Genomic DNA, 27222 nt, shown 5'->3' with positions numbered 1-27222 from the left:
TCAATGCCTGTCTGAAATGTCATTGTGAATAATGTTCATCACTATCCTGAGCATATGCTTTTTAGAATTCCTCCAGACTGGATTACTTGGAGGGAAAAAAATTTCCACATATCAGGAAATTAGTTTCCTTCCTTCCACCAGTGCTCATTATTTGACTCAATAATTAAATGAAGGAATACAAAACTATGACATCTGAGGGGATATACATCAAGAGCTTTGCTGTGCTCCTTCACAGATACTTGTTTCAGTGATCAAAAGCTTCCCTGACCACAGGGACCTCTGTTGCATGTTTTGGTAAGGATGCTCTGATGTGTGCAATCCCAGTTCAGTGCATACAGGTTATCTACCCTGTTCTTTTGTAGCACGTCATCTTAATTACACCTGGTGTGTTGTGTTCCTGGTCTTGGTTCCTGAAACTGGTCTAAACAAGTTTTACTTACAAAGTGTTCATGCAACTTTCCATGGAATTGGCTCAATATTTTTCCCTTGAAACATTTTTCTGCTAGTCAGCAGGAATCCAATTTTAGAATCTTAGGCTCTGGGCTAATGAAAAGTGAATTAGAAGTTGATTGGCACAAATGCAAATGTTAATCCATTAATGAATGACCACAGTTCTTTTTCAAGACCTAAAATAATTTGTTGTAGATTGCCTGGCAATTAACAAATCTCATACGTAAATGCAGAACAAAGGAAAACGGTAATGTAATCATTTGTAAGGCACACTGTATGAATCAAGAATCCACACTGGAATCTGGAACCAGTCTGAAGGACCATTTTGGAACGGAAATCTAGTCCAAACTGCCTGCCTTTGGAAAGTCACCCCCCCACCCCCCCAGTGAGGTCCAGTTCTGTTGTCTTTGCCTCATGTCTAAAGCATCTTTATTTTGTTTCAGCTGGCAGGGTTCATCTACGCCTGTTATGTTGTGAAATGTATAACTGAAGAAGAGGACAGCTGTAAGTATGAAAGCTCTATCCTGTTTCTTTCAAGTCCAGAGCACCTTCTGTACTGCCTCTTACCTACACTATCTGCTTCTCAGAGGATATCCCTTAACACATCGTTAGAACCAGGGACTAAGCCCTTTGTACACATCAGGCTAAAGTGTTTTTCAAAAAAGTATCCAGCATACAGATAACTAATGGGTGTCACCCAGGACTACAAATCACAGCAATCAACAATTTGTAGTAGTTTCAAAAATTCCCACAAGAACCAACTTCAGATTAATTCAAGAAATCATGAAACCAAATGTTGATAGTTCCTTTTTGTTCCTGTGTGCGTGCTAAGTTGCTTCAGTCGTGCCCAACTCTTTGCGATCCTATGAATTTAGCCCACCAGGCTCCTCTGTCCGTGGGGATTCTCTAGGCAAGAACACTGGAGTCGGTTGCCATGCCCTCCTCCAGGGGATCTTCCCAACCCAGGGATGGAAGCCACATCTCTAACGTCTCCTGCATGGGCAGGCAGGTTCTTTACCACTAGCACCACCCGGGAAGCCCAGTTTTGTTGCTATAATTTGATACAAATGGCAAGAATGTTACCTCAGAGTCTCAGTATTTAGCACTACTGCTTAATCCAAAGTATAGAAGGCAGGGCCCGCTCACAAGCCTTGAAGTGGCTCCACTGTCCTCTACTCTTCTGAAAACTGGCAGATAGAAAGTTTCACTCTTTCTTGCCCCAAGGATCTGAAAGAGGAGGACTGGAAAAAGTACTTCAGTGATCTCTGGGTACTTGGCCATACAGCTATATTTACTCTGAGGAAAAATCAGAGTTGGGGATCATTTTTCTTGGTTTTCAAAAATGTTCATAATGACTGGGGTATTGAGACAGTAGGGGGAAAGATGATAATCCACTGCTCTGTTATAGGATGATCCAAGGAAAACGCTCAGAGAAACATGTGTTTCTTCTTCACTTTCCAATCATACTAGAAAGAAGGAGGCTGTATCAGATGTTTCATTTAGAGAACACACGGTCTCAATCACACTTGCACGTGATGTAAAATCAGGACTATACAGCGCATAGTTTATATTATGCTGTGTGCAAAAGGAAATGATAGTCATTTACAAATAAGAATTTACAAAATACTCCTCAATGTGTGAAGCGCCATGTCAGTCTTTGAATGTTTTTAGATGAATGATATGCAGTCTTTTACCTCTAGGAATCAAGGATTTTGTAGGGGAAAAAAACATGTGAACAAATAAGTCTAATAAAACTCTGTACAGTGTATAGTGTGGGGAGATAGAATAGGAATCGGGAATGGTTTCATAGAGAAGAATTCTCTTGAGTTTCGTCTTAGAAAGTAAATAAGTATTTGTTGGGTAGCTGATGCAGGACTAAGGTGATCCCAGGCAAAAGGTGAAAAAGCATCAAGACATGTCACAGCCTGCCATGCTGAGGGCAGAGGAACCAGGATAATATGACTGAATTACACCCTGTGCTGGAAGTGGGCACCCAGAGATGACTGGAACATCAAGCAGATGAGACAGCAGAAAAATGGTTACAGCAAAGTAAGGAGTCTGCACTTTATTTTGTATAGCATGATGGCAAATCAATTGGCAGTTAACAGAAAGAGAATAACAGAATCAGAAACGCAAACACATGCAAACAAAACATTATGAAGGAGAGACTTGGATGGGTGGATCAAGATTAAGGAAAGGGAGACAAATTAGGACACCATGGTAAGGACTGAGATGAGAAGATTAGGGTCTGGCCTAAGACCAGCAATGGAGAGGGAAAGGATATGTATGTTTTTAAACATAAAGATAATACTCAGTGATGGGTTAAAAGGAGATTGATGGATTTCTGGGTTTCTGACATGACTGAACATGTAGAGGGAAATGTCAGTTGAGGAAACTAGAACAGGAACCCCAGGAAACTCTTTTAGGGAATTCGTCCCTAAGTCAAGTTTTAGTCAAAGCCATAGAAATGAAAGGGGGTGTGAAGTTACAAGTATCTTTTGGAAGACAAGGCGTATCTTTAAACCATCTGAAAAACTTTTCCATAATGCTTATTCTTTATATATATTTTGACCACAGCTCCTTATTTTAACCACAACTCACAACTTCTTGTTTTTATTGGAATATAATTGCTTTACAATGTTGTATTAGTTTCTGCTGTACAATGAAGTAAATCAGCTGTGTGTGTGTGTGTGTGTGTGACTGACTCCCCACTACATCCCACCCATATGGGTCACCACACAACATCAAAATGAGCTGTCTGCCCTATACAGTAGTTCACACTAGCTATCTGTTTTACACATGGAAGCATCCATTCATAAATCCAATCTCCCAATTCTTACCCCCACCACATCCACCCATTCATTCTGTCTGTGTCTCTATTCCCCCCTTGCAAACAGATTCATCAGAACCATTTCTCTAGATTCCACATATAACGATTAGTACACAACATTTGTTTTTCTTTCTGACTTACTTCACTCAACTTAAGCGCCTATATTAATCTAAATTGCAAGCAGCCTTATCATTGATAATTTTTCTCCTTGTGGTCTTTTTGCTTAGTAAAATATAAACTACTTTGTTTTATATTGAAGTAGGGCAGGAGGAGGTGCCAGCTCCCTAACTGCCAAATTAGTTAAGTCTCCATTCCTAAGGGTCTCACAAGGAACAGAGGATGGTTTGGGTTCTGTAGCTGTGCTGGGACTGGACTGTGCAGATAAGAGCCTAATCATGCACCTGGGAGACTGAAGTATCCGTGACATCAGGAGGGTACTGACGTATCCTCAGTCTGTCCTCAGTTTTAATATCTGAGGCTCAGCAGCAATTGCAGCCAGAGAGCCTCAGAGGCACCAACCTCGAGGGAGCTACAGTGAGGGTTCAGGCTCCACGACCAAAGACTCAAGACTCCACAAAATAGAATAAACCATCGCTGAACTAAAGGGAGTCACTGCAGGCACACCAAAAGCCGAAGATTTTCTTCCTTATTTCTCCTTTTAAACGGTATCTCATGTACTTCTCTAGAGGCCAGTTTGATAAATATTTATCGAGATACTTTAATGCAAAGTTGTTGTTATTTCCCCAATGAGAACATAGGGCCTTGAAGCTGACATCTCTGACCCTTCGGCGATCTAAGCCGGAGCCCCAGCCTGGCAGGCCGGCTGGCAGTGCAAATTCACAGGACACCACTGCCATCTGCTGAGCCTGCCGGGGGATGACGACCGCCCTTGGAGCCAAGATTTCAAATAGGAAGATGTGGCACTTCAGCCCCCGTGGACCAGCCCCCTAGGGCTGCAGTGACAAAAGTGTAACAGACGGGGCGGCTTAACCAGCAGATCCCCGCGGTCTCACAGTTCTGGAGGCTAGAAGTCCAAGATCAAGGTGTTGGCAGGGTTGGTTTCCCCTGAAGGCTCTCTCCTTGGCTTACGGAAGGCTGAATTCTCACATCGTTCTCACATGCCCCCTTTTTTCTGTCTGTGCGTACGCCCATGTCTCTTCCTAGGCTTTAAGGGCACCAGTTTTATCGAATGAGGGCCACACTTTCTTATGGCCTCTTTAACCTTCTGATGTGATAGTCGCTCAGTCATGTCTGACTTTCTGTGACCCGTGGACAGTAGCCCGCCAGGCAGCTCTTTAACCTTAATTACCTCTTTGAAGGCCCCTCTCCAAATACAATCCACCTAGGGGGTTCGGCCTTTAAAAGATAAATCTGGAAGGGGACGCCATTCAGTCCCGAACATCCCATATCTAAAGATTAAACACGTACACACAGAGGCACACAGCGTGAGGCTACGGGCTATTTGAAAACACCTACTGGGAAGAGAGTGGGGCTAGCTTCCGCTCACTGGCGCCTCAAAGGCCTGCAGGTAAGAGGCTCCAGGCGGTAACAGTGGCCTCCCCGCCCGTGGCTCGCAGCCGGCAGGCAGCGGCTCTGGTTGGCATCCCCCGCCGCCGGGCAGGGGCGATCTGCCTTCAGACAAGAAGCTCCTGGCCAGAAAAGCTGGGACCTGCTCCAGAGGGTGCGCCCTGACGCTTGAACCTTATGTGACTGGGGCAACCATCACAAGATACTTGGCTACTTTTGTTAGTGAAAAGGCAGTTGTATGTCTTAGGGAGAAAATTCTTTCTCCGGGGGAAGTGGTCATCCCTCGCTGAGCTGTCTTTGTGGTTGGGCTCTTCAGTCTATCATGCGTTGCCAACCAGAATGTTTTTCCTTAGAACCTCAAGTGTTTTCCATGCCTCTCTACTTGTTCTCTCTGACAGTATTTTGTGAAAGAAATAAAAGGTTCCCAGACTTCTGGTCTGGTGCCTTTTATTATACTTGTAACTCTTCTCTCCCTCAATCTTCAGCTTCTCTGCACGAGAGTGCAATGTCCACTTTCAATGATAGAACTAAGAACTTATGGTGCTAGGTTAGCGCTGTTAGATGGGACAATGAAAAGGAAAACGCAGCTGTGGAGAATATCACTGATCCATAAGAGGGGAAAAAAGGCCAACATGATTTCTAAATTTTTATTATGTGTTCTTAATAGTTCTTGCCTTAATAGTTAAAGTAGAACTAAAAATAAACATTAATCCTCTGGAAAATGGATCCATTTTTCTAAGTGCATACTAAGTCGCTTCAGTCGTGTTTAACTCTTTGTGACCCCGTGGACTGTAGCCCGCCGGGGATTCTCCAGGCAAGAATACTGGAGGGGTTGCCATTTCCTCCTCCAGGGCATCTTCCTGACCCAGGGATCAAACCTGTGTCTCTTCTGTCTCTTGTTTTGACAGGCGGGTTCTTTACCACTAGCACCACCTGGGAAGGCAACATTTTTCTAAGTACTCACTATCTTTTCTAAAAGAGACTCAGTGTGTTTGCAAATGTTATTAAATATTCAAATCATCCGGGAAAATATGCAGAATGCCATTTTAAAATATCCTAAGGGGGCTTATTTTGAAAAAATATTTAAAAAATTAATTCTAGATTTTTAAACTTGTAGATACACATGTGCATGAACCTACCAACCAAGCACAGATGCATAAAATCCTGTCCTGACTTCTCCAAAACAAACTGGCCTTGGGATAAAAGTCATAATCAATTTATGGAACCTTTCATTTGAAAAGCAAACCACAGGAAATTATTCACTTCTCTGAGGCTAATAATTTTCTGTTATTTTTGTTTGATTTTTCTTCTAAAGCCTGCTGGCCTACACTTCTGTGTATTGAACTCTGTTCTGCATGCTTTGATCATTTTCCTAGTTTGACAGGATCACTGAGTTTGGATACTATTCTTTGAGCACAAGACACACTCTCCCACCTCTGAGGGTGGGAGGAGGTGGCAAGGGAGGAGTACTCATCCATTAAAAAAAAAAATTGGTTCTTTCTGCTTATAAAGGGATGTAAGTTACTGCAAAATGTAGAGAACCTACAGATGAAAGAAAAAGAATTATTTCACAATTTCAAATTCTGGTTCTCAGTTAACATTTGGGTATATGTCTCCTTTATTCCTATCTTTTTCTGTCTCTCTATCTGGTTTCCAGGGCCATTTTATACATTCGGCTTGGTAACCTCAGCTTTCTTTCTTATTATTTATAAATCACTCATCAAACATAACCCAAGGGGTAGGCAATTAGCAGTTCAAAAAAGGTGCGAAGTTCCTGAGTGCCAGGTTGACAGGTAGAGTTATGAGAATGATTTGCCTATTTTACTTCACAAATATCATACTCAGTCAAATGAAAGTATAATATATTATTGTTTTGTTTACAACATGTGTTTTGCAATTCTGAAGGTGACTGACTGAAGTAATCTTGTTTGTATCTGCCAGCCTACCACAAAGCCAAAATTTGTCTCTTCTTTCCCCATCTCTGAACAGAATCACTCATTATTAGGGTTTGGAGCCCCAGACTTCGGATGCTACTAATCTCTAGCTGGTGCCCTGCAGAGCCACAGAGGGGCCAGAGTAGAAGGTGTCACTTTGCTCCTTTCCCAACCTTCCAGAGCAGGAGCTCTGCATTTGTTAAATTTTACAGCTCCTGATTCGGCTTCAGACTTCTTATGAACTGAGAACACTGCGGAGTTTGAAATGATGGAAAACTACTGCCTACTGCTCTATTCCAACACTTTAATTTTATAGACCCATAAAGATTAAACAACTTGCCCAAGGTCACTGAGCGTTCTCGGTGAACTTCTGACATCACACAGGACATACTGACTCCCTTAAGGGAAGACCGTGTTAGGGGATGTCACTGGGGGCCACACCTATCTTGACCACTGCTATAGCCTCCACATCTAACCTATCCCTCAGTAAGTATATGGGAAATAAATGAATCAACCAATTAGCTCTCCACTACCATCTCCTGGACTATATGGAAACTCCAAAGGAATGTTGACACTTTGGTAGACCCCAGTGTATTCTAAGTAAAAAAATAATGAATAAATAAATAAATAATGAATTTATAATAAATGAATAAACAAAGCAGATTTCCTTATTTTCTACAAATGGAAGAAAGCTGGGGGGAGAAAGATATGCTGCCATAAGTAAAAACAAAAGGCAGACTAGATGATCAACACCTAAAACAAATACATAGACCTGTGCCTCCTGTCAGTGACACGTGAACTCCTACTGGTGACAACGGCCCTCCCTAATTGTGAGACAATTTTTACAGTTTCATCTCCCGATTAGTACTAGTCTTTTCGGCCAGCTGTTAAATTGCTCCCTCTTGTGGTCACAGAAGAGAAGACATAAGCGCTTTATTTTTAAAGTTGGATATTCAGGTCCAAAACCCAAGAAGAGCAGAACTGAAGAATGTGCTAACCGTCGGACAGTCGCACTCATCCGCCAAGCTAGTCAGGTCATGCTTAAAATCTCGCGAGCTAGGCTTCAGCGTTTCACAAACCAAGAACTTCCAACTGGGTTTGGAAGTCCAAACCTGGTTTAAAGCCGGGTTTAAAAAAGGCAGAGGAACCAGAGATCAAATTGCCAACATTCGCTGGACCACAGAGAAAGCAAGGGAATTCCAGATAAATATCTACCTCTGTTTCATCAACTATGCTAAAGCCTTTGACTCTGTGGATCATGACAAGCTGTGGAACGCTCTTAGAGAGATAAGAATACCAGACCATCTTAGCTGTCTCCTGAGAAACCTGTATGTGGGTCAAGAAGCAACGGTTAGAACCTAGTATGGAACAACTGGTTGTTCAGGACTGAGAAAGGAGTACAACAGGACTGTCTGCTGTCGCCATGTGTATTTAACCTGTACACTGATGATATACCTATCATCATAAATGACGGGCTGGACGAGTTCCAAGCTGGAATCAACAGACAGGTGGGAGAAACATCAACAACCTCAGATATGCAAACAATACCACTCTAATGGCAGAAAGCGAACGGGAACTAAAGGCCTCTTGATGAGAGTGAAGGAAGAGAGTTAATGAGCCAGCTTAAAACTAAATACTGAAAAAACTAAGATCATGGCATCTAGACCCATTACTTCATGACAAATAGTGGAAAAGGTGGAAGTAGTGACAGATTTCCTCTTCTTGGTCTCTAAAATCACTGCAGATGGTGACTGCACAATGAAATCAGGAGACAATTGCTTCTCATCAGGAAAGCTATGACAAACCTAGACACTGGGTTGAAAAGTAGAGACATCACTCTGCCAACAAAGGTCCATATAGTCAAGACTATATAGTCTTCCCAGTGGTCATGTATGGTTGTGAGAGCTGGACTGTAAACAGAAAGTCAAAGAGCACCAAAGTTGATGCCTTCAAACTGAAGGTTTGGTGCTGGAGAAAACTCCTGAGAGTCCCTTGGGCAGCAAGGAGATCAAACCAGTCAATTGTAAGCAAAATCAACCCCAAATACTCACTGGAAAGACTAAAGCTGAAGGTGAAGCTGCAGTATTTTGGTCACCTGACGCTAACAGCTAACTCACTGGAAAAGTCCCTGATGCTGGGAAAGATTGAGGGCAGAAGGAGAAGAGGGCTTCAGAGAATGAGATGGCTGGATGGCATCACCAATGCAATGAACATGAACTTGGGCAAACTCTGGGAGATGGTGAGGGACAGCGAGGCCTGGTGTGCTTTAGTCCATGGGGCCACAAAGAGTCGGACATGACTGGGCGACTGAACAATCAAAATTCAGGTCCAAGTTGAGTCTTCTTTAACAATTACTTCTCATTCTGTCCCTCTTCTCTTAGCGGCTACTCCATTATACTTCATAGCTTTTTATACACAAACATACACACACATACATGCACACTAGGATCATTCTTAAATAAATCTAATGTTCCCAAGGGAATCCCAGGTGGCTCAGTGGTAAAGAATCTGCCTGCCAATGCAGGAGACTCAGGAAACACCAGTTGGATCCCTGCGTCAGGAAGATCCCCTGGAGAAGGACATGGCAAACCACTCCAGTATCCAGTATTCTTGCCTGGGAAATTCCATGGACAGAGGAGCCTGGCAGGCTATGTTCCATAGGCTCGCAGGGAGTCAGACGTGGACACAACTGAGTGACTGAGCACACACACCATGTTCCCAAGTCAAAAATATGGGGAAAGAAATTGATTCATTCTCTACCCTTTGTTGATTCGAAGCAATCGGGCCCATGTTTCTAAAGAGTCAATATTGTTGAGGTTAACAATATTCAGACCAGCAAAGGAGGCCCTTTAACTGGGGTATAATAAAGGAGGTGTATAATGCAGAAAACCAACATAACGCAGTAGATAAATAATATCCAAGTTGTTTTAATCCGCCTCAATGGAAAAGAAAGCTAGCGCTTGTGAAAGGCAGGAGAAGTGGTGATATTTACAGAAAGGATTAAAGGAAACATCTCCCACTGTGATTATTTTGCCTCTTCCCATCCTCTAACACGTGTTCTGTACCCGTTCCCTCACCATCTCTCTCTTCACTCACATTGATAATGACATGAGAAGGAAAGCAGCTAAGTGGCAGAAAGATAGGATGTTTTCAGCGCCAACATACATACTCACAAATAAAGGAGATGGGATCCTTTAGTCCTGTCTTGAAAGAACAAATGAGAGCAAGACAAAGAGCTGGCACAGGGAACAGACGTCTGAGAGCCCTCCAATGCTGATATGCGCTGAGAAAGAAGACTGTACACTCAAAGTCAGGCTTTTGATAAAGGATGCTGGCAGTTGCCAAATTCATTACAACCAGTTCTGCTTTAGCGGTGGCTGTGGCATCTAATAGGAACAGAAGGCCAGGCTTGGCTATCTCCTTCTTAACAGCAGGGGGACTAAAAGCACTGCCTCTCTAAAGACAAGAAGGCCACCAGGTATACGGAACGAAAACATCTGAGCAGAGCTGCCTTACGCAGAGCAGTTAAAGACAGCCTTGTAAAGAAGCAGCACAGGGCAAATCCTCCATCCTGCGTGACATTTAAACGAGGCTGCTCCAGCGGCAGAGAGGCAGGCAGGCCTCCACGGGGGTGGGTTGGCATTGTGTGGCAGGGAGTGAAGGAGAAACAAACTTAAAACTCACAGGAGGTGAGGTTTGTTTAAATAATAGAAAGTAATTAGGCTGAAGACAAAAATCAGTGATGGCATTTTATAATTACAATTAATTTAAAGGTTAATTTCCTTTGGTGCTAAAATCTTTATTTAAAACATTTACCAGGAAAGGAAATGAGGATGTTACTATCAAGAGGCATAGAGTGCTTCTGGGAATCCATGCCTATTATCACTGGAAAATTAGGTTAGGCCCAAAGTGGGAATTTCAATTCATTTCTGTGTATAATAGATGGCGGTCTGGCCTCGGAGTCAGCAGGTCTGCCTTAGGGCAGAGCGAGATTTGCATTTTTTGTTTGTTTGTTTGTTTAGGGGATTAATTGCAAATGTTTCCCACAAAGAATCCTGGTTTATACATGAACAATCCTGACACAAAAAGAAAATTGGATATGGATTGCTGCCTTTATAACTAATGGAGTTGATGCAAAAGGAATTCCCAGGAGCACAGAGGCAAAGGGATGCACACAGTCACTCATCCATACACCTTCATCACAGAAATAAACTGAGTAGGAACGACAGTATTTCTGTGGGCTCCAAGCCCGTCCACCCTATTTTTCTCTTCCAGCTCCCACTTTTTTTCATCACTCTGTTCCCCAATTGGGAACAGTCATGTCTTGAGTCTCAGGTTCCAACAGACCTATTCTTCAGTTCATCTCCCTAGAAACTTTGCTCAGTAAAATTGATGCATAAGAGCAGCAACAGCCAGAGGGGGAACAACTCCTTCACTCGAACTTTTCCCACTCATTATGTCTTCACAGGTTAGTTCATTTTAAATGTTCTACAGCTATTATCAGTATGTAAAACAATCCCACAAATATGGAATCGTGAAGATCATAGACCATTGAACAATATTAGCAATCACCTGCTTTAATCCCTTGATTTTACAGCTGAGGAAAGGAACACTGACTTGCTCCAAGTCAATCACTTAGAGGCGGTGCTGGGAGCGGAACTTGCCTCCCGGGTCCAGGTATACTTTACACATCACTTCACCGTGAAACTCGACATAGGTTCTTCTGACACCTTTGTCAAGTAGCCACTCCACATGGAAGGCTGTGTGTTAGCCACTAGGGATGAAGCAGACACTGCCTTTGCCCCCCTGATGCCTACAACCCAAAACACAATCCACACGAGGAAATACCAAAGTGTGATGAGCGTTCAGATAAGCAGAGTGGGGATGAGAGGACTTACCCCAATGGTGCCTCATCCAGTTAAGAGGACTAGGAAATTCTTCCCTGAAGAAACGACATCCCCACTAAAGGATAAATCAGAGGGATGTGCACAATTTAACAAAAATAGATGCGCCTTTTCTTAAAAGGATAACTTTTTCACCCATATTGACCGAATGGACCCCATAATTCACACAGGAATCATCTTATGTGTTTTTAATGAACCCCACATGGAAAGCCTAGTTTCACCTATCCCAAATAGCTAGGAAAATATTAGAGTGACCACTGGGCATCCTCATACCTGAAACTGCTATCATTGTTCTATTAAGATGATTGATTTAGCTTTAGTCCTCCTTTCTGGAGGCTGAAAAATAATGCAAAAATTGTGTAACCAAAAAGTACAAGAGGAGAAACAGTTCTCTCCTGGGGATTTTAGCATCCATGCTTTATTTTTCATTTTCCCAAATATGGATACATCGATGTCCTACACCCTAATTAACACCTGCATTTAAGTGGGCTGTGCCTTCTAAATATATCCCAGATGTCAGCTGTGAAGACATAGCCAATCATGTCTAACTAGCCTGCCTAGAGCTTGTAATAACTGCTCTCTCCAATTTCGACTGAAAGACACGTCACATATAATTGAAAGCCATTCTCTAAGGGAAGAACAAAACAGAGACTGGTGTATCTAATCCACCCAAATGCCACGGCACAAAGTGATGCCAGGAACTTTGAAAATAAAGGTCATTTTATCACACTCCGCACATGATTCCACATCTATTCAAAGTATTAAAACTATCTGAATACACAGTTTTCTGACTCTAGCTGTACAAACTCTTGACCATCTCACTTCTTAACCACATTTGTCACCACTCACTTCACCACCACCCCCAAAGTTCCCTTCACCAAGGAGACTCATTTGGATCACCTTCACTATGGAGGAAAAAGGCGTCTCTAAAAATCACCAGTTCTAACATTCTCTGCCTGACTGTAAACTCTTATTTTTACTCCTTTTGTTCTCCTGCCTCCCTCCTGGAGGACTCTGTCTTCATCTTTATTTAGGAGCTTCCCTCCATTGGAAGTTTTGTTTATCTTTCTACTCATCACCTCTCTCCCGGATGCATAAGAACAGTGATGCTCTTCCAGGCATCCTTGGTTTTCCTTCCTTGTGTTCTCCTCCATCAGGCTTGGATTTCCAATATCCTTGCCTGATGCGGCTCAGATGCAGCGTCTCTACCTCTAATCCAGGGCTGCTGCACAACAGCTGGAGAGAGCCTCTAAGCCCACCTGGGTGCTCCCTCTTCCCAGCACAGCTTTCCCTCCTCTCCCACTGATGGTGTGACACAGTCGCCATGGGACCTGCTACAAACCCTTCCAAGTACCTTACGCCTAGTACCCAAACCTGAGAAAAACCAAAGCTACCAGACATCAACTCATCCCATTTTCCCCTCAGAACCTCGAGGGTTCTCCATACCAGCAATTATCCTTCTGTCTTCTAGAAAAGTGAAAGTGTTAGTCACTCAGGTGTGTCCGACTCTCTGTGGTCCTATGGACTCTGACCCGCCAGGCTCCTCTGTCCATGGGATTTTCCAGGCAAGAATACTGGAGTGGGTTGCCATTTCCTTCTCCAGGGCATCTTCCTGACCCACAGATTGAACCAGGTCTCCTGCATTACAGGGAGATTCTGTACCATCTGAGCCATGTCTTCTTGAAACCCCGCCCAAATCTGAGAGGAATGGTTAAGCTTTTCTTCTCCAAAGCTATCCTTCCACCTAGCCTTGGCCTCATTCCCTCGGCCCAATCCAGGAGACAAGCTCTTCGTGTCTTCACGCTCACTCACTCCACTCGAAATTTCCTTTTCCCTACTCATGGGTCAAAGCTTCACAGACCACAAACCAAATCAGGTCCAGCCTCTCTCCATCCTTTAGGATAAGATACAAGGTGATTTCCAAAAAATATTTGAAAAATGGAAACTCAGTTCTAGGTACCTTTTTTTTTAAATATATACAATATCTTTCCTTTTTTTCTACAATATGCCACATGGGTTACTCCTATCACTTGCCAGACTATAGTTAATCAACCAAGTGGGCATCAGAAGGATTTCCATAAACCTACCTCAGCTTCTGCTGATGACTTCCACACTTTCATTATTCCACACTAACTTCAAGTAAATTCTAACACAAAGTTCTCTTCTCTGACCCTTACTTATCTCCATCTACTTTCCTGGCCTGAAAAATTCTCATCCTCTCAGTACAGAAACTAAACATATAAAGCATACTTCAAATCATTCTTTCTGTATACATCTCTTGCTAAGAGAGATGAAACCCCACATCTACCTGCAGCGTATCCATAAAACACGTGCCTCTAGTTGTACACATACATAACCCTGTGAAGCTGGGATTGTTTTATCTCCACTTCACAGAGGAAGAAAGTCAGGCTCAGAGCAGTTGTGAGCTGCTTGTGAGTACAATGCTAGTAAGAAGGGAAGGCACGGCTGAGCCCAGGTCTTCTGACTCCCAAGCCCTCAGTCTTCCCACTACTTCACGCTTTCCCTGTGATGCAGCCAGCGGTGGCATTACACTCCTAGAAGATGATTCAACAGCAAGACCCTTGTCTCAGCAGAAAACCAACATGTGTTTCTTCAAATCTCACCTGAGGTCCTGGCCACACTGAGAATCAGCAAAAACAAGCAAAAGTGAAAAGACGAAACAGTTTATCAAGTGGAAATGTGTACTGTATTTTCATTAAGTTTTTAGAACCAACAGCGTAGTTACTCAAATGATCTCTAAAGAAATATTTCCTTTGTAGTTTTTAGTATGCTTAAATGTGTCTACCGAGTTAAAACACTGAAGATACGACTGTGATACAACTAAGAGAGAAACATGGAAAACACAACCCTAAGATCCTGAGAAAAGGTTATTTTCTGAACAAGGTTAGGAAATGAAGCATCTGCTGTGATCTAGCTAATAAGTCTCATTTCATTCAATGCATGTTTCGCCTGCTGGAAGCTCTCTGTAGTATCACACTTTAGTGACTTTTCGGGCAACGGTGGAGTAAAGCACCCCTACCTATAAAGGATGTGTTTTCCTAATCAGAAAAAATAAAACGTCCACTCAGAGATGTAAATCCAGACTGAGTACACCGAGCTCACAGAAGAAGCTGAATTGCTGCCTCCAAGTAAGTCTGCATGGGAGGAACAAGGGGTTTTTTGGACTTCGACTGTGGTTGGTTATGCTCTGAGATTCCTTTTGTGCCACTGGAGATAAGTACCCTTGGAATCCTTACCTGCAGAGATAATGGATTTACACTCTATTTTCATAGGCCCACGGAAATTCTTTAACGTCTTTCAATGAGTGCTTCCAAATATTTAGGCTTAGCTTTCTGTGAGCTGCCTTTTAAAATTTCCCCCCATGGTATTTTCCAGCTCTATCTCCAAAAGAGTCTGTTGACTAGTGGCTTTTGTCATTAATAACCAAGGTACAATTTTATACTACAATACCTCCCTGCCAACATGTATTTTTAAAAAAGCAGCTTTAGGTTTGCTGAACTCAGTGTTCATGATTAAAAGGTTTAAATAAAAGGGAAGCTCACAACAGGGGACATATTTGATTGAAGAATATTCCTTCAAAAAGCATTTTTCTCTTACTTGGTAATTTCTAAATTCCACTATTATTAATGTTATCAAAGCATAGTTATTAAACTGATATGGCACTTTACTAATTTAAAATAACTGGGCATCCCTGTGCCTCCACAAGTCAGTAGATAAAAACATACCCACACTGCAGATAGGAAAACTAGGGCAAAGAAAAAACCAACTGCAAAGAAAATAACAGTCCTGAGTTGTTTTAAGAGAACCAAAACCAAACTGCTCCAAAGAGGCAAAGATCAAACAAGTACAAATTTTCTTTTGTCACCTCCTACCCAGTCATGTACCTCTATTTAGAATGCTATGAACTTGCCAGAAAAAACAGTATTTTCTCTACCAGTTATCAACATTTTTGCAACATTTGATTGCAATCATCAATGGATGATCCCTCTCACCCTAGTTATGTTGATGCTAAAGCAAGTCCTAGCGTTCTTCCTTCCATTCATACCGACCAAAGAAACCAGAATGGTGCTTTCTTTCCATTGATATCCAAAAGATTTCTTTTGTCTCACAGGATCCAAGCAATTACTGACATTCTACATCTTCTATAAAAGGTCTTCTCTTAATTATCATTCAAGACCTTCTGAAGAAAGGGTAAATGCACTTAAATTTCACTTAGAAATTTTACCAACATCTTCCATACTTAAATCACCTGCCTTTTTTCAAAACAGCCTAAAGAGTTTATTCAGTAAATATGGCTTCCATGAGCCAGACATTGTTCTGGGTTCTGGAGCCACTGTAGTACACAGTAAATCTCATGCAGCTTACATTACGGTGCTGAGATCAACAACAAATAAAGTAGATTCATAATATGTCAGGTGGAGATGGGTTTCAATGAAACACAATAAAGCTGAACGAGGAAAAAGAAAATTCACCTCTACAGTCCCAGCAAGTCTCCAATTTGTCTCCCACCAATTACAATTATAGTTCCTGTTTCCCAAATGTTTTCTGGTCCCTGCTGCTCATATATGCCACGTACATACTACATTTTCTAATGAAGCCAAACACAAGCTCCCTTCTCTCAATTCTTTTTGTTCTGTTAAAGGCAGCAACACCCTCCCAGACAACAAATTTTGAGCTATAAGCCAAACACCTAGTTGCTATTATTTGCTCACTAAGTCATGTCTGACTCGTTTGCAACCCCATGGACTGTAGCCCAGCAGGCTCTTCTGTGCATGGAATTCTCCAGGCCAGAATACTGGAGTGGGTAGCCTTTCTCTTCTCCAGGGGATCTTCCCAACCCAGGGATTGAATCCAGGTCTCCTGCATCGCAGGCAGATTCTTTACCATCTGAGCCACAGGGAAGCCCTATGGTCCTATAGTTGTTCCAAATTAAACATTTCCTTTCTCCCACACTGCACAGTTTAGAAGAATTATAAAGAAAATCCTGAATTCTTAAGGGTTTTTAGTTTTCTTCTTCCACACCACATGTCTCACCCAGGGTTCTACACCCCTCATTTTATCCTCACACTAATAATATAAGTGTTATAATTCTTGTGTAAGAGAAGTTAAGTGATTTGTCTAAGGCCACACAGCCGGCAACTGGTCAAAGCAGTATTTGAATCCTGATCCTTCTAACATCAGACCTCTGTTCTTTTCATTACACTCTAGATCTCCATATCATGGTTTCAGCTACCTACAGTCAACTGCAGTCTGAAAAGAATAAACAATCCCTAAGTTTTAAATTCTGAGCCATTCTGAGTACTGTGATGAGATTTCACACCATCCTGCTCTGTCCCTCCAGTAACATAAGTCATCACTTTGTCCAGCATATTCATGCTGTGTATGCTACCTATCCATTAGTACAGGGGGGAAAAAAAGGCAAAGTATTGCATAGATACAGGGTTCAGCACGGTTCATGGTTCAAGAATCCATTAAGGACCTTGAACTGTATTCTGTGGATAAGGAAGGACTGTTGTACTAGTCCACTTCTGACCAGAAGAGAAATTCTGCCTCAGTAAAAGGGTTTTAATGATTAAAAAAAAATAGAGAAGGATTAAATCATAAGAGGATATAGAGGCACCTTCAAAGCATATAACTAACTGAAAGAAACCAATCAGAAAAGGCTAGAAACCATAGGAGTCCAGGTATATGACATTCTAGAAAAGGCGGGTTGACTCAACAGCTTGGAGTTGGGATCATTTGGAGGTACCTGTCTGGGTGTTGATGCTGATTGTCAGCTGGGACCTCAGCCACCCTGTTAGCCAAAATCATATCCAAGGGTCCTTTGTTGATCTCTCCACGTGGGCTAGTTTGGACTTCCCAGTTTGGGCATGACGATTGTGTTCCTGAACAGCAAAGGGAAGTGCATGACATTTACTGGAGACAGTAAAAAGGTCAATGGTTGCTAGAGTTTAGGGGAGAGGGAGGGATTAAAGGGCTTCCCTGGTGCCTCAGAGGGTAAAGAATCTGCCTGCAGTGTGGGAGACCTGGGTCAGAAAGATCCCCTGGAGAAGGAAATGGCAACCCACTCCAGTATTCTTGCCTGGAGAATCCCATGGACAGAGGAGCCTGGCTGGCTATGGTCCATAGCATTGCGAAGAGTCAGACACGACTGAAGCGACGCAGCAGGAGTGCAATGCAGGGATTAAAAAGGCAGAACACAGAAGATTTTTAGGGCAGTGAAACCATTCTGTGTGATACCAAAACTGTGGATACATGTCACTACAAGTCTGTTGAAACCTACAGAATTTAAAACCAAAGTGAACCCCAATGCAAACTCTGGACTTTGAGCGCTAAGGATGCGTCAAGGTAGGTTCTTCAGTTGTAACAAGTGTGCCACGCTGGTGTGGGATGCTGACAGTAAGGGAGGTTGTGCCCGTAAGTACTGGGGGTGGAGCAGGGCACAACTCTCAGTACTTCTCAATTTTGCTGCAGACCTAAAACTGCTCTAAAAAATAAAATGTCTTTTAAAAATAAAAAGATTCCCCCACTAAACAGACATCATGGATTTTATGTCCTGTGTTCCAATTTCTACCTCTAACACTTAGGATATTAAAAAGAGAATAAAAGCTAGCCAAACTTAAACCACCAGAGTAAGATATTAGAAAAAAGTAAAGATATCCTCAAACATCTTAATTCGCTTTCTAGGTTCCTCTCTTTCTCCTTCCTGTCATCTATCTTGTCAGCTTTTTTTGTCGTCTTGCCTCTCTTGGCCCCACCACATGACCTCCAGTCCAGGAATGAAAAAGAAAAAACAAAGCTTTTCACGGCACTCTTAGTGTGAATGTTTGCTGCCACAGTTACAAAATGCACTAGTATAAAACAACCGTGATTACACTCATGGACTGCATGCTAAGAATCCAGACAAGGCACCGCGAGGACAGCTGGTCTGTAACCCCCGGTGTCAGAGGCCTCAGCTGGGGAGACAACGCCAATGCTGGGCTGACTCAGCAGCTTGGGGCTGGGATCATTTGGAGGCACGTGTCTGGGTGTTGACACTGACTGTCAGCTGGGACCTCAGACACCCTGTTCGCCAAAATCATATCCAAGGGTCCTTTGTTGATCTCTCCACGTGGGCTAGTTTGCCCTTCCCAGTTTGGGCATGACGGCTGTGTTCCAAAAGAGCATCCCTGAAGAGCAAAGGCAAGGAAGTGCGTGACATTTTTTTGATCTAGCCTTAGAAGTCATAGAGTGTCACTTCTACCACACTCCGTGGGTCCAAGTGGCCACAAAGTTCTTCCCAGGTTCAACAGGAAGGGATAAAGACCCAAACCACAGGACAGGTCGAGTGTCAAGATCACACTGTAAGCAGACACGGAATTCAGGAGATCTTGCTGCAGCCATTTTGGATAATATAATCTACCATAGTAACTCTTGTTATATCTCGTTGTACCTCAAAGATCTAGGTGTGTATGGCATTTGAATGTGGCTTTTTTTTTGCTTATAAGTATGTGTAATGCTTTTATAATGCAGTAAAATTCACATAATATAAAACATAATATTTTCACCATATTTAACTCTCCAGTTCAGTGGAGCTAAGTGCATGCGCATAGCTGTGCTGTGCTGTGCAACTCTCGTGATCATACATCTCCTGAACTTTTTACCTTCCTAAAATGAACCTCTGTCCCCATTAGGCACAAACTCCCCATCCATCCCCCGTCCCCACCCCACCCCACCCCGCTGTCCCTGGCATCTATCAATGTACTTTCTGACTCTCTGAACTTGACTGTTCTAGGTATCTTGTATAATATGTCTGCACCAAGTGTATATCGGATGCATCTGAATCCTTGGTTAGAATTTCTTCCATATCTATTTCTGACCATCTATTTGGGATTACAAACCACATGATGGCAGGGACACCTGTGCTGAGCTAATTTACATCACCTCCATCACAGCACCTTGTACCTAACAATCAGGATATAATATTATTACCAATAGTAATTGCTGATAGATACATGCACTTGAGCTATCATCATTTTTTTACATTTGCAATGTGTTACAGAAAATCTCCACACTAACCACAAAGACATATAGCATCTTAATTGTGCAAGTGAATTTTATTGCTCCAATTAAGTCTTGGTTGCTTCAAAGGAGTATATAATTTTTTCTCCCAAGTTAATAGATTCATGTAAAGCAATAATTGAATCTCACAGTTGGGGGTGGGGGAATCACTGCCTTGAAGGAACTATCTTTTTGTCTCCACAATTAGCTACTTCTGGTTTAATAGATTATTAAAAAGGTTTATATTAGTAATCTGTATAAGACCTTGAACATGAGTATGTATCTCTTCTGAAAAGTTGACTAACTATAGCAATTGTCCCTTTCTAGTTGATTTCATAGGTGGCTTTGATTCTTACGGCTATCAGGGGCCTCAGAAGACATCTCATTTACAACTGCAGCCTATGTACATGTAAGTGCTTTACTTTGGCAGTATTCTTCTGGGATACTAAAAGGTGATTAAGCAAATGTTATTGTCGCACAAAAGAGATGGCATGTGGCTGTCCTTCAGTCATGACTTACCTCCAATACTTTCTCCTCTATTAATGTTGTTTTGACTGAGATAACTCTAATAACACTTTGTTCATAACTTTTACAAAATTTATCAGGAAAGCCATCTCTAAAGTTACTTTTTAAAGTATTCTTACATGTGTATCAACTACATAGCTAAAAATTCAATATATAATTTCTTTGAATTACCCAAAAGTTGTATATTTTGACAATGATATGACATTGTAGGTAGTTGTACGTAACTATATATAAGCTGTATGTCCTCATTTTCCCAGTACAGTCCTAGTTTACATGCGTTGTTCTGGTATACTTATTACCAGCACTCCCTATGAGACTTATAAGTGTTCTCTTTTAGATGATAAATGACGTAATAATACTCTTTAACATTTTTCTGGTGTGAAAAGTGAAAATGAAACCAGAGTATTAAGACTTAAACTTATCAGACCCTTGACTCTAGCACTCAGGAGAGCAGACATACAATCGGAGCCTGATTTTTATATCTGTGTTTAGGCAAATTCCCTTGGATAACAACTGATAACAAATTCTATATATCAGCATCAGGTGATATGCTGAATTGCAAGCGAAGATCAAAATAGAAAGTAAGCTTCCAATTCATTTCGAAATGTGAGCTTCTCTCTTTGAAGATTCGTGTTTGTTGTCGTTGTCCTCCACCATTCAGTCATTTTAGCTTTTAATATTGTTAGTGTGTAGGATGATAAACACATTTTGGGGAGTATTTCTCCTCCAGAGAGATTAAAGTAATCCTTATACATCCCCTTTTAAGCTTCTTTTCACAAAGGGAATGATCTGTGCATCATGCTGCATTTTGTGTGTGTCTCTTGTAGTTCCCCAAAAGCACTCAGAACACCACTCATAAAACAGACTTTATCAAGTTCAGCAGTCAGTCAATACTATATGTCATTCAAAGCATCCCTTCTGTAAACAGGATATCACACAACCCCTCTTTTACATTCCCAAAACCACTGCCCTAATTCAGCTATTCATTAGCTGAAGTTTTACAGTCTCTTTATTTTACAACCCCTATTCCCATTCTTCTATGTAACTATCAGTTTAATCTTCTTAAAGTACCACTCCAATTGTGTTAGACCTTTCCCCAGAAACTATCAAAAAACTCCTTATTGCCTACTAAACAAAAAGTCCAAAATCCATATCAGAACTTGCAGATCTACTATGACCCAGCCCCAAAATTTTATGGAAATATTATCTCTGCTCTTCAACTTAAAAACCTCAGAGTCTCAACTGGATGCAGATCATGCTGAGAGACACCAGGAAAATGCAATGATTTCACATTTTATAATGTTAAGAACTGCTTCCTGACCTTAGCTTCTCTCATGTTTCACACATACTCTGATGTCTCCCCTTATCTACTTTTAACAGGCCAACTAAAACTCTTGCCATCCACAAACACCATGTGTATTTTTTCAGCTGTCCATGCTATTCTTTGACACCAAATGTCTTTTCCCAAATTCTACTTTTCAAATCCCACTCTCCTTCAAATTGTATCTTAAAATATACTTCCTTTATGAAACATTTCTAAATCTTTTTCCTTTGATATTTCTTTTTGCTTCTTCCCCATAATATAGTTGTATTTCTATTTATACCATAAGGTTCCCAGCCTCCCAGAAGATTTGATAGCTTAAATAAAAAATAAGTCCTTTATATTCTTTACCATTCTTCTTGATATTATATCAATAATAAAGCCTTGTATAAAGTGTTCTATTAAAAACTAAAAGCAAAGCAGTAAGAGGCAGTGGTTAAGATGAGCTATGGAAGGTAGACTGTATGCGATACAATTCTTTATGACCTTGGACCTGTAACTTTATCTGAATAACTTTATTCTCACCAAGCCTGAAAATGAAGGTGTTAGTCACTCAGTCATGTCCAACTCTTTGCGACCCCATGGACTGTAGACAGCCAGGCTCCTCTGTCCATGGAATTCTCTAGACAAGAATAACTGGAGTGGGTTGCCATTCCCTTCCCTGGGGGATCTTCCCTCCCCAGGGATCAAACCTGGGTCTCTGCACTGCAGGCAGATTCTTTACCATCTGAGCCATCAGGGCCTAAGTTTCCTCAACTGCAAAACAGAGACAACAGCCTATGTACTTCATACAACTGCTCTGAATTTCTATAAAACAATGCTTGTAGAGAATTACAACAGAGGACATGTCACATACAAGACACTTAATAAGCAATTTATTAGCTGTAGGAACAATGCTTATGTTAACCAATATTACTCAGGAAAAGACTTCCTCAACTCAAATTAACATACACTGTATTTTCATTCCCAAAAGGTTTCCTCTGTAAACAATGTATCACATCTTATCAGCCCAAGTAACATGTAACAATATGCTTGTGCTCAAAAGTAGACCAGAGGATCTGTAAGTCCTGCAATTTCTTGCTTCTAACAAATCACACATTTTTATCACATAACATTACACTGTGCTGTTCAGTATGAATGATCAATAAAGATTAAAATATAACAAATTGGGTATAATCATTATTTAAGGATAAGTTCTGATAATAACATGAGAATGCTAATTATATGTAATCAAGAATATATTTTCAAATCAGGCATTTATAATTCTGTTTTCTTTAAAGAGAGGACTCTTCAAATTTAATGTCCAGAAAGAAATTCCTTGAAGACAGAAACTTCTCATGATTTTATGAAATACTTTTAGTGGCAAACCAAAAGTAATAAATTTTTTTTTCCTTACTGCCTGAAAATGGTTAAATTATATCAGAGTCTTCAAGTCCCACGGCTCATGAAATTAATGTTTAACAAATCACCAGTCAAAATACCACTCCCATCACTTCTACAAAGCATCCCCTAGCAGACCTCAAGTACTAGAACACTGAGCTTTTATTTTACAGACGAGGAAACTGGATGAAAGGAAAGGAAAACACGGGTCACACATCTTGTTAGTTATGTGGCCCCAGTTACCAGGCAGTGTTCCTGATCCCTTAGTTTTGTTTGGTTTTGTTTTTTCCAAATTCTTATGTGGACTGTGAGTTCGCCCTGACATGTCATTCCCTGACTTTAAATTCATTTATCTTTCCTTCCTCACACTAACGTGGCTGCCATGGTTCCATACCTGCCTGCATCCTCCCCTTTTACTGCGTTCCCTTATATTCCGTTTTGGTTTCACATTATGTGGTGTTGGATGAAGAGCTTTTTCAACTGTGTAGCCCTCAAAAACAATCATTGGAGAGTCACTGCCTATTAAAATCCCATGAAAAACTAAAACCGATTCACGTATAAACTCCATTCCCTGCTGGGAGGCAGAGACCTGAGCCTCTCCCGTGTCTTTGTCCTGTGGTGGGCCTTCTCCTGTCAACCTGCCATAAACAAGTCTCATAAAGTAAGAGTAATTTAACATCATGGGCCAGGTCAAGCACTCCCATGATATTATATAGCAACTGGAAATAAAAGCAGTTCCTTAGAAGGAAAATAGATGCTTAAAAGCAATGTGCAATTTTAGCTGTGGGGTTTCCACTATACCCAGCAAATCTTCAATGGCTCAGAGCCTGGACAAGGCTTTGGAAACACTACCCCTAACTGACCTCCATTCATAGCTGTGTTTTAGTTTCTGTAGTCAATGAATAAACAGTTTTCTTTTTAAAAAGTTATGTTGGGTGCTCGCTTCGGCAGCACATATACTAAAAATTGGAACCATACAGAGAAGATTAGCATGGCCCCTGCGCAAGGATGACACGCAAATTTGTGAAGCGTTCCATATTAAAAAAAAAAAAAGTTAGGTTGGGTGAATATTCTTGATATATAATTCTTTGGATTATCTATAATCCATCTCAAAGGGAAAAGTTTTCATTAATTTTTCTCTTACAGTTTGGAGGACTTTTTGAAACCAATAATGGCTATGAAGTTGCTGCACTTAACATTCCCATGTTTGCAGGTTAATTTTCTAACAAAGTAGCTGCTTTGACTACCACTGACCTATGTGCCGAAGCAGGTCCACATCTATTGGGCTCCCTGTGGCGTAAATGTGGGAATATCCCACGCAGTAACAGGCCACCATTTGAAACCAATGCATTCTTTTTGGCAGCCTAACTGTACAGCAATACATAGTCATTTGCCCCCAGAAAATGGATTTTAAATTACCATAGCTGGCCTCTCTATCCAGAAGGTTGCACTGAGGAAAAAGTTGAGAGGAGGAAAACTGTCTATTTAAAGCACAATTTGGGCTTTGGACTTTTTTTTTTTTTTTTGGTTTACTCTTGCGCTTGGAGAGGTGAGCAAAGGGTACTGAGCTCTCACCCTTGATTAAAAACATCTTTTTTCTCTCTCTCAGGTCAAAATAACACAAATGGCTTCAGTACATCAGCTCCTGGACCTTTCAAAGAACTTGTTTCGCGGTGGCCTCCTGCATTTTTTGAAGAGAAAGAAGCAACTAAGTTTAATACATACTAACAAAACATAAAGCCTCCACATGCACTGGAAGAGACACGCACACTCACACACACACACACGCACGCACGCACACACCAATTCTTCTTGGCCTCCTCTTTCTATCTGAAACAGACAAATATGCAGGACACGCCCCTCGTGGATTTCCGGAATGCAGGCTCCTTTCTCCCAGGTCTTTGCAAAGTTCATAAGGAGACGTGTTGGCGCCCTCTGCTGGCCGTCACTAACTCCTCTACAGCCCAGCCGGGCGGCCTCTGCCAGCTGCAAAGTCATCCAGGGCACAGTAGTTTGAGAGCCCTGTCTTCTGCCCTCCATATGTCTTGATAGCACCACGGCTATGTAGGCAATGTAATTGCAAAAACAAACACACAAAACATACCATGATGACCTTGTAACCGAAGTCTGAAACGGCAGGTTGTTTGCCCTAAAGGCTGTACCGTACATACTTGCCTTAACCCACCTAAGTTGTGCGCCTGAGAGTCCTCAGTGCAGACGTCCCCAAGTCACTTCCTTTAGGCTAACACACTGCTGTTAATTCCGAATGAGTTCAAGTCTGTGTGTGTGTCATGTCAAGAAACAAGACTGCATAGCTCAGCAGCTCCAGTGTGTCTGTGTACGAAAACTGCCAGCTGTCAGCCAAGTGCTTTCACCATTGAGCCTCCATGGTGGCCAAAAAGAGACAAGTAATAGTAACAAAGTAATAATCGTCATCTTTATAATTCTTCAATAAGGTCTTCTGAGGGGGTTGGGGGGGACAAAGCAAAACATATTAATCTACTAAACTCATTAATCTCCGGGGAAGCAGAGAACAGAAACGGCTTAACTCACTGATTTTCTTTATTGCACTCTAGGTGCTTTTATAAGTATCTACAAATGTCTTTTACTAACACAGAAACAGCTGTGGATTTCTATCAACAGAGGCCAACTGAATATGTATTAGCTATGTTTACTCTTTTATATCTAATTCAAATGGAAGCCCCTATGTAGGTGAACTTTTTTTCCTAACTTCAGCGTACGAGATTATTTTTTGGGTGGGCGGGGGGAACAATAGTTACCTTGGTGAAATATCTGAGATCTCTTTGTGGTAATTGGGGGATCTGTTGTGTGTTAGAGTGTATTTTAATCCTCCTGTATTATTGTGGCAGAAAAACTGTGCTGTTAATGTAGTTGGCAACAAGATGCCTTTGGAAACTTAATAGTAGGTCAATGTGTTTATGGAATATTCTGAATTCCTAGGACATTTTGTTCTATATATTCAAGCATTATTTGATTTTCATTAGTGAAAAACATAATTAGCTCAGGCTTGTCAGGAACTCAGATGAGTCATTTTCTTTTTGGTCCACCTGAGACACTAAAATCAATTTCTTAGGACTATTAATAATACACCATCTTTAAATGCAGTGAAATTTGGACTTGAAAAGTTATAAATTGGCATGGAGCAACTTTTTCTCTTGGTTTCTATGAAGTTTCAGTTATTGGGCTAGCCTACTTTGAACGTTAGCCCATCCAAAGCTACATAAACCAGTCCCATTACTGTGCCTGCATGGGTGTCTGTGATCTACACACATATGCATTTGAAGATAACAAAGGAACAAAGGTTACTAGTAGAACATAAACTACAAAAAAAAAAAAAGTTCCAGCACTTGTGCTTGAATTTTCTCAGTGGTTTGTATATGTTTGTCCATATATACATGCATAAAATATACAGTCACAAACATGTCAGTGAAACCTCATACGATGATTTTATAGTGACATGCATGTTTAACGTATGAGAAAAATATTTACCAATGTATCATCCTTTGATTCTTACAATATAAATACTACACATGCCAGAAATTATTCTAATGTGACTATTAACATGAGGTTTCACTGTACATTCATGCTGTGATGAGACTCCACCCTTCTAAGACATGTATATGGATAGAGGTTTAAATGCACAGAGAACAAAACTCTCATATTCCTGCTTTACGTTGCAGCCAAGTTACCATCTAATCACTACGATCATCACCACCAAAATTTTCAAAACCAGTTGTTGACTACTAAACAGGAATCAGTGAACAGGGAGCACAGTAGTGTGATTCTATCTGGAAAAACATCTAAGTTGTACAGCTGTATCCTCCTCAAAATCCGGTGAAGAATGCTATTTTTCTAGGCTGAGCTTTTGTTATAAACCTAATATTCAGAAGGCAAGAAGTTACAATCCTGATGTGTCTTTCTTTCTTTTGCATTTGTTAATTATGAATGTATTTTTAACAGAGTGATTTTTTTGACTTACTAGTGTAATTTGCATTTTAAAAATAAAAGGAAAAACAACTAAGTTTCTGAGCCATCCCTGAAAGTCCATGTTCCTTCTCAAGGTGTACCTGATGACGTCACTGACAGGGAAACCCTATTTCAGTGACATGGAGGCAGAGCTGATGTTCTACACTGTACGGCAGTAAAAAGGAATTGCCAGGTCTTGGTACTATTTCAGCTCAATCACAGGTAACATGCACTTTCATTATCTCCTCGCACTAAGGGTTCTTTTACAAGACCTTCTGGAATAGACTTGCTGTCATTTGGAGA

At 41.3% G+C, this 27222-nt stretch overlaps 1 protein-coding gene and 1 non-coding gene across 3 annotated transcripts in view; both read left to right on the top strand.

Moving 5' to 3' along the window:
* The window catches only part of NKAIN2 (sodium/potassium transporting ATPase interacting 2), a 1181035-nt gene extending 1154061 nt beyond the window's left edge, over nt 1-26974 (top strand). The window contains exons 5-8 of one of the 2 annotated variants that reach the window (NR_198871.1): nt 894-954; nt 20034-20115; nt 20724-20812; nt 24542-26974. Coding sequence is in view for 1 of the 2 variants with exons in the window: in NM_001434919.1 (NP_001421848.1) it covers nt 894-954; nt 20034-20115; nt 24542-24551 (153 nt within the window). In the remaining variant the exon portion in view is untranslated. The remainder of the gene's footprint in view (nt 1-893; nt 955-20033; nt 20116-20723; nt 20813-24541) is intronic. The other variant, NM_001434919.1, reaches the window with a different exon arrangement.
* On the top strand, nt 23868-23975 carry LOC112448192 (U6 spliceosomal RNA). The gene has a single exon (XR_003036580.1). It is a non-coding gene; the product is annotated as a U6 spliceosomal RNA (small nuclear RNA).
* Nucleotides 26975-27222: the final 248 nt, after the last annotated feature.

This window comes from Bos taurus, chromosome 9 (assembly GCF_002263795.3).
Source record: "Bos taurus isolate L1 Dominette 01449 registration number 42190680 breed Hereford chromosome 9, ARS-UCD2.0, whole genome shotgun sequence".
Lineage (NCBI taxonomy): Eukaryota > Metazoa > Chordata > Mammalia > Artiodactyla > Bovidae > Bos > Bos taurus.
Note: the sequence above shows the minus strand (reverse complement) of the source record. Positions and strands in the feature narration are given on the sequence as shown.